This window comes from Convolutriloba macropyga, chromosome 14 (genome assembly GCF_964194025.1).
Source record: "Convolutriloba macropyga chromosome 14, txConMacr16.3, whole genome shotgun sequence".
NCBI lineage: Eukaryota > Metazoa > Xenacoelomorpha > Acoela > Convolutidae > Convolutriloba > Convolutriloba macropyga.
In genome coordinates, this window is record NC_134481.1 from 36,848,747 (window position 1) to 36,857,503 (window position 8,757).

General features: G+C 36.1%; 1 protein-coding gene across 1 annotated transcript; it reads right to left on the minus strand.

Moving 5' to 3' along the window:
• Positions 1-4,266: 4,266 nt before the first annotated feature.
• Positions 4,267-7,937, minus strand: LOC142353690 (FHF complex subunit HOOK-interacting protein 1B-like). Its single transcript, XM_075406006.1, has one exon. The coding sequence runs from the start codon at positions 7,808-7,810 to the stop codon at positions 4,355-4,357; it is 3,456 nt and encodes a 1,151-aa protein (XP_075262121.1). The 5' UTR covers positions 7,811-7,937; the 3' UTR covers positions 4,267-4,354.
• Positions 7,938-8,757: the final 820 nt, after the last annotated feature.

Consider the following 8,757-nt stretch of genomic DNA (forward strand, 5'->3'; position numbering starts at 1 on the left):
TTTACAAAATTATGTTACTTTCCCTACAAAAGTTTTCATCTTTCTCACTCTTAATTTAAAGAAACTTAATAAGGGTCCCACAATTTTGCAGTTGAATCAACTAGTTTGTCATATAGCGCCTCTTTAGCAGAATAGTCTGTTCGAGCGGTCGTAAAACATACGAAGACAAATCTCTCAATTCCCATATATCGTATTTTGTTTTTGTTTAAATCGAAAATCTGTGGAGGTCAAAAAGTCGAAAGATTAAAATAGGCATCAAGAAGTGGAGAAAGAGCTTGCGAGCCGTTTTTTGTATTTTATTGCGCTTTTCAAGCAAAGTAGTATGATTGAAAACAATTATATTTATCTAATTTACTGGAAAGAGTTTAATATCCTCCTCAACCTTATCCCTAGTCCTTTCCTGTTTTCCTTTCGATGTTTTAAACAGCTCCCTATTTTAAACCTGCAAAAAAATTAGTTTTTTTTACATAATTTTCTGTTTTGACCAAAAAGGTTATTTTTGCAGATAAAGCAGAATTTTCTATCAGGCGACAGACAACACATGTATCTTCGGTAAACTAGCTCACCTGTTCCGTTGACTTACTGCTTTCGGAGAAATAGTGTGCACAATCCCTAATCTATATGAAATTTTCGAAAAACTACGACCGAATTAAGCATTTGACAACTAACGAAAAGTCAGTCAATAAAGGATTTGAATTCCAGGTAATCCAAAGTATTTAAAAAGCTAACGAGCAAATATATCAATCTACCATAAATTCATAGTTACATTAACCAAATCTGTATTTAGAAAATACCTGATGTAATTGATAAAATTGATTGCAATAAATTATCTAACTACTTTCCGAAAATGCAATACAAGATCCGATTTCCCAAACTTATAAAAACGTCTCAGCTTAAACTGTTCTACATCAGTAAAATGAATATTTGACATCAATATTGAAGAGTATCACATCAATATCGAAATCTGTTCTACATCAATATCATGAAAAGTGGCTCATCTAAGTATTAGCCATAAAATTCAATGGAAATCGGCTCTTTCGTAGTATAGTACCCCGTCCTCAGATCCATGGACTTCAAATGATCGCGAAAAAAGAGGACTGTAAGAAACAACCCGCGGGGTCACAACGAGAAATACTGAAAGAAACAATAGAGAGACTCATAATTTATGCCAACTTTATAAAATTTTTAACTACTCTGTGAAACTCCAAGCAAAATAGTATTTAAATTAGTTGGTCTGTGGAATTGTTAACCCCCCCCCCCCAACCCGTCGCCAATAGGATCTCAGAACAAACTAAGGCTTGTTTTTGCATTGATGATGGTTTGCACAGCCTGATAGGTCGGACTGTCCATTAAAATTTCGGTACATGATTATAAATCAAGGTGGAAATCTATTTAGAAACACCAGTTATGGAGAGGGAATCTACGAGGGAAGGGAAACAACTCCGGTCAGTCTAACTTGTATAAAACCAGTTAGTTAGTTATAGTTTTTTGTTCCGACCCTCTTGAGGGGGGAGGAACTATATACTCAAATGGTTTTTTTTTTTTTGTTCAGTGAATTTTCGCCGATCGATACATTCATCGTAGAGAGTTGAGAGTGGTATCATTAGAAAGCTCGTCCAGCGTAGAATATGGAATTAAAAAGATTTTTTTAATTTTCGTTTTCTACAGGGAGTTATCGAGGTTTAAAGTTTTGTGAAAATAGTGTGAATTCCGTTGATTTTTATTCACATTTTACGGAATTTTCGCTAATTTTTGACCAAAATTTCGCCAATTTTGCTAAAATTTGTCAACATTTTTTAAAAACTTGTTGTTGATTTTATTTTTAAATATAAAAAATCTTTTCGGCTTTTCTTATTTTGAATTTCTTCTGAGAACTTCAGAGAAGTAGAGTGAATTCCCGTTGTTTTTATTCACATTTTCCGGAATTTTTGCCTAAATTTTCGTCAATTTTGCTAAAATTTGTTATAATTTTTAAGAATAGTGTCGTTGATTTTATTTTTGAAGACGAACAAGCATTGTTCATTGTTTTGATTTAATTTTTTTGGTCAAAAAATGTGGATAAATATTTCAAAATTTAGCCTTTTTCAACAAAAACAGCACGAAATAAGCTACTTTAGTCCGTTTTGATTAAGTTTGCCGGCAGTACACCTCCAAACAACAATCATACAATCTTTGTAGACTCAGAGGGGCGCTATTTCTACTTCAGAGTACGCTGAGAGTGCTCTGTAGTTAAAACTTTGCCTTTTTTTGCTAACTTTACTCGTTGATTATCAAAAATGCAGAACTTATTTTGAGTTTTCAACTAACAAATTATCTATATCTGCAACATCCGAAAATCAAATGTTCCTAACGGACAATAAGCAATAGCAGGGCTTGTTTTGGGCCATTCTTGGACTGCTACCACCCAAAGAAATCGGGTTGTAATCAGTCGGTCTTTTTTTTTAAAAAAAAGGACCCTTTCTTTAAAAATAAAAAACAGAACATATCGAATCAATGCTCAGGAGTGATAGGTCCAACCAGTTTGCTTACTAAAAAGCTCCAAGCTAATCCATTTAAATTTTAACTTGAAAGTTTATGGTCGTTTCTTTTAAAAATAATTGACTTTTCAATAAATAATGGCTTAATTAAGTTTTCCTCTATTTTTTTCTTAATTTGTTCAACTTCCAGCTTAGTGTCTGCAAAAAAAGAATGCTTCTTCTTTCTACTGATTTAACATTTCTTCTCGGTTGCAGTTTTAAGCCTGAAGTTATTGTTTTCTGGCTTTGATACTACAAGATTTCAGATTTTTGTTTGTTTCGATATTTGCCAGTTTTTCACGTTTCCGAATTTTGTCACATTATCACATTATTGACAGTTCTCTTGTCACATTATTAGCGTTAAAAATAAAGCACAATTGAACATATTGAAATCCTGAATGATATACATAATCGTTTTAACGGCCTCGACGCCTCTTTCTTGAAGAAATCAATTGAATTTTTTAATTTTGTTTTTAACTGTCATTTATACTTTGTCGTTTCGGTCGTATGAAATTTCCTGCATAGTGATAACTTTCATTGGCTTTTCGTGGAAGAATAGAAGAACCGATATTCTGATATTAGTAAATAGCTGATGGCTTTCATGACTTTGAAAACAATCGTTTTCCAAAATTAAAAAAAAAAACTTTTTAACTTCGCAATTTTGTTCTTTTTATGTTTCTTTTTGTTAGCTAATCTCGTTATTTCATTACAGGTCAAATATGACATTATGGGTGTCAAGGGAATAAAAGGGATTGGTGTCCCAAAATCTTTTTTTTAATGAATTTGTTATGACCTTAGTGGCTTCGACACCGGTTTTTCACAAAAATGTAAATTAATTTGATTTTTGTCTTATTTGACATTCTTTTTGTAGATGCGAGAAATATTCTGGGTAACTGCAGGTCTCGAGGGCTTCCTTTTTTTGAATAAACGACCCTATTCAAATAGTTCTGTTTGTAATTAATGCCTTTTATGACATTGAATGTAATTTTTATTCGAAAAAAAAATTGAAATTATTTCATACTTTAGCACTTCGCTTTTTTGTCTACTTGTTACCTAGTCTTACTAATGATTGGCCACGTACTACTTTATAGCTGTTTGATGAAGGCGCAATCGAATATATTTTGAGGGACAAAATATGGCTCGAGGGTTTTGGCAGCGTTTTCTGGCAAGTTTCAATTGAAATTTTGTTTGTTTTTTTTGTTGTTCATTTTAGCCGCTTTAAAAAATGAATAAGGACAGGTCCTAATGCCCTTCTCTAGGAACAGTGGTAATTGTAAATTTGTGGTAATGTTAATTGATTCCTAATGGTATTTATTACTTTGAAGTTAACTGTTTCAAAAAAATAAGTTATATTTTTCACTTTAATGTTTTTGTTCTTTTTTGTATAATTGTTACCAAACCTTTTTATGGACTGGTCGCATATGGTTTCTGGTGATTTATTAGTTATTTTTGTTTAGTTTTAGGTTTATCTGACGGTATGTTGACTTTGTTATTAAATTTAGTTTTTAAGAGGGAAAAAAATTTTTTGATGTAAATAATGTTTGTTGCTGTTGTTGTTGTTTGTTTTTGACGTTCATCTTGACTCGCTTTCTTAATATTGACATATTACATCAAGCTAATGCATCAATTTTTAACTCCACTGAGTTATTTGCTTTGGAGGCTATCTTATCGTTCATACAGAATTTTTTGAAAAAGACTTTTCGCAAAAAATAATTTTTGGGTTTTTCTATCTGTTCCTCATTTGCTAGACAATTATGCCAAAATTGTGGATGGGCGGGGTCGGAACTTTATGTGCCATCGCACATTACCGAGCCGCCTTGTTATATCTACCATAACATTCAAGTGCTATTGTCTGTGACGGAATGTTCCTGACAGAAAGCTGCTAATTCCTTCACAAACTCTTCTAAAACGATCACGGCCATCACGTGATTCCTCGTTTCTACACTCACAAAATAACCCCCGCCACTTTCAACACTCGTTCGTTCGGCCAATGACGAGTTGTCGCTGTTTGAAGGCTGACCCGACAAAATTTCTCGTTGCTTGCCGTCACTCGGTTTCTGATTGGTCGATTTTTTACGACGTAAAATTGTGTCCAAAACCATTGATGGGAATTTTTTGTTCGGATTTGGCGATGAACTGTTTGACGCATTTAATGCATTGCCACTATCCCAATGGTTCAAATTGGGATCGGAGGCAAAGAAATCTTCTAACGAAACGTCTGAAAATCGGTCCATATTTGCAAAATAGTACCGCCCTCTAAGTAAAAGTTCTTGGAAGTTGTCAACATTTTGAACATAGTTGTCAACTTTTGTTTGAATCTTTTGCAACGTATTGTACAAAGTTCGAACTGATGGCTGGAAAAGCATAATTGGATTTAAAAGATAAGATTTCAAAAGCGGTAATGGATACGCAGCCAACGATGCAAATATTCCCGTTAGCACTAAATTCAGATGGAAGTTGTTCTCACAAACATTCTCCAATTTCAGAAACAAAGCTGCGAAACATGGACCCAAATAAACCTGACCTTGTTGTTGATTACCAGTCAATGAAGCGTTTTTGAACGCTTTTTTAGCTTCAGCCGAGCCGAGAGAAAGGGAAAAATTTGACAGCCTATCGCTGTTCAAACTTGAAGCTAAATCCACGTCCTGCCGTTTCAAAGTGTCCGAAAACGATTGAGTGCTCTTGGAACTGGCCAAACTTGGAACCTTTTCAATTGATGGCGTGTAGTTAGGAGACCCAATAGAAGGCAACGGTGAGTCAAATGACGCCAACCTGTGCGAGTCAAATTTAAGCAAGGCAAGTTTACGAGGTCTGGTTGCTAAACCATCAGCAGCTGAACTAAGTTCCGCATCTTCGTAATTGTTAAGGTTTACACCATTATTCAAAACTTCTTCAAATGAGTCGTTTAATAAATTATCAATCTTGTCACAAATTTCAGATTCTTTTAGTACACTGCTTAGTAGGTAGCCGTTCGTCTCAGAAAAACGGACATCGCATTTTTGACCAACGAAAGTGTCGATATCCAAGTTTTCAAAAAACTGTTCAGGAGAAATTTCTTCACACAAACTGGGGCCATTTTCGATCCTTTCCCGAACTGCTTCAATTTTCGGATGAATATCTGGTAATTCCGCCTTCTCATCTAAAGTAACGTTATCTGTACTTTTGGTCACTGATAATTTGACATGATGATTGCTGTTCTTTGATCTGTCATTGGACATTTTAGTCTTACTGACGGAGTCATTATTACATGCGCTATATTTACAATTCCACTCCGAAGTAGCAAAATAGCATTCTTCAATTCTCGACCTGGCGTCTGATAAACAGTCAAAATATGAAGTCTCAAACTGGGCTAAAGTTACAACTTCGATATCATTCGGGTCATCGTCATTTATTGTCATGCTTTCTTTCATTGACAAATTATTGGAATAAGGTGCTGAGGTATTCCGTTGCAATCTTTGATTAGCTTTTTTCGCGGATTGCAATTTGACCGATCCACTTAGCGATTGAACAGGTACGCTCAAATTCGCCAAAGGCGGTCGACCTGAGTTTCGGTTCAATACTAGGGGTCTATGTCTTGCTTTTCTACACACCGAAGGAATGAGAGACAAAAACTTCTCAACTGACTTTCCATAAGAATCGTTTTGGGAAGTCAAACTTGGCCTTTGAGTTGATAAGATATGATCGCCAGGTAGTAAATACCTTAAAAACAGTTCCAACATTACATCTTCAGATTTTAAGTTTATAACTGTTGATAGAAAACAAAGCGATACTGTGCTTAAAGCCCTGTCCAGAATTGCAAAATTCTCCAAAGCGTCGTTACTGTTTACATTAGGGTTCGAGCTTGCAGTTTCTGAAGCTTCCTCCTCAAAGAGTGACATTGGGTTGTTGACGCGACTTATAATCAAGCTGATTAGAGATTGGTTATCAACTTTTGTGGTTAGTACAAAACTGACCACGCACTTCATTAAGCTGCATTCCGAAATGGTTCTGATGAATAAATCCAGGTACGCAGTAGCTGCCACAGCCTCCGCTGAGGAACTCTGGCTAATGGAGGGCAGAACAATCGGGCAAAGGAACCCTGCCAGAATGAAGTCGGTGATATTAGCCCGAACAAGTTTGTGTGATATGTTGCAGAGAGAGTTACAAAATTGCACAGCTTGGATGAAGTTATACAAATAAGGCACGTTATCACAGTCGCCCTCGCCCAGTACAGGAAGGTGTAGATAATTATGTGGCAAAATTGAGGGCAGAGACGAATATGTAGCACTGATTCCTGTCGCCAGAACCGAGCAGAAACAGGATTTTTCCGAGACAAACTTTATCATCTCGTAATCCAAACTGATCGTTGAGAAAATCAGGTATATGGCCCTCCGAGCCAACTCACCGAAATCGTCATCTCGATACATATAAACAAGAAGAATACTTAAAGGCAAGAAATCGGGTTCAGGTTGGTTGAGTGAAAAGCGAGAAAAAAGTTGGAACACTTTGGGCTCGTTGCTGAACACAGCACTCAGATCATACAGCAGACTTAACATTATAGCTTCCACACTTGACGACTTGTAAGCCTTACAATCACTGACCAAATTCAAAAGAGCTTTGGCGATCGGCTCGAAGATGAAAACGGGCTGCTTGGCTTGACTCAGCAAAGTTCTGTAGACATTTAGAAGTTGTACCTTCGCATTGTCCGCATTATTCCCGCTATTGTTGGCACAAAATTCAGCACACCGTTCCAGAATCTTGAATTTAATCAGCGAGGCAAGTAATGGACCACAGTTATGACTTATTATTTCCGCTTTCAGGTTAGAACCAAGAGATTTAACTGGATCCAGGGTTCCGTTAGGTAATTTGGACCCCAGGGGCGCGCATTCCGTACACACCAACAGCGCAATCGAGTTTAAATTGTTGAGTACAGAGTTCAAATCGTTAGTTTCTTCGTCCGAACATGCATTGCTGTTTTTGTTAGTAGCTGCAACCGATGCATGCAAAGCTACACTCGAAGACCTCAAAGCTTTGTTAACTGAGGAGTATTTATTGAAGACATCTTGAATCTGCCTCCAATGACTGTTAAACGCATCCATGCAAACATGCGCAACTTCGTGGATTAGTTTTGATTTAGAATTTAGAAGAAAATCGCCTCTGTACAGCGTGAACAACTTAGGTTCTCTGCACGGGCATTTGAGGGTGTTAGTAATGACATGCAATGAATCAAAATTTACAAAACATGCAAAGCTGCACAATCCTTCACATGTTTTAACAATCTGTAGTTCCTCTTCAGGCAAACTTGGCGTGTCCATGAGTGTCCGTTGATGACACAATTCTGCCACAAAAGAACAATGAGGTCCAATTGAACGGGCGCGGAGAAAAGTGGGTTCTGTATTTTGGTGTCTTCATTTCACTCAGTTGTGGTTCTGCAATTTCATTTAATCTGAAATGGTAGTGCTCTGATATTAAAATATTAAAATACAACTAAGTAAAATGAGTTCGATTAGGGACACAATTTTTACCTGGATTAAAAACAACTTCAATTATGTAATTACAGAAAAATTCACGGCTGTTTAATTCACAGCTTAACCCAAACCCGTTTCGAAAATCAAACGGCAAGTGCATTTACAGCGAGTTTAGTTTTCTTAAATGTAAATTGCTTCTCTTCGCCAGGCTGATTCTCATAAGAGATGGTCAAGAATCATACCTGATATGCTAGGCGAGGTGCAGCAAAGATTTTTTTAAAGAATTCACAAAAAACCTGCTTTATTCGTTTGTCTATATTCGCCGTCACGGTACCACCCGACGGCGCTATTTCGTAACGTAGAATGGTTTTCTAATAAAAAGATTAACCGAATAGAAAAAAAACTAATAAAACCAATTAGCGTTCGACCTGGTAACGAATTAAACACAAAAAAGGTAGCGGTCTTTTACCTCTAAGTTTATAATTTTTTTTGTCTATTTCGTTTTTGACCCTGACAGCATTTCTTTGCTGAGCACTTGTTCTTTAATTGCAAATATAGCAGATTGAGCAGACAGTGAAGCTAACTAAGATAGATGAAAAGCGAAAACTTGACGAATCAAAAAATTTCTAGCTCTCAAAGTAAATATTAAGATAACAGGGCATGTCCTGAATAATAATTCAAAAAATTTCATTTTTGTTTTAAATTGCTTTACTTAAGGCTCAGAAAACAGTCAACCACCGGAAGGAAAACAGAGCAAAACCGAGATCAAACAGTATTTAAACAGGTCAGAACAA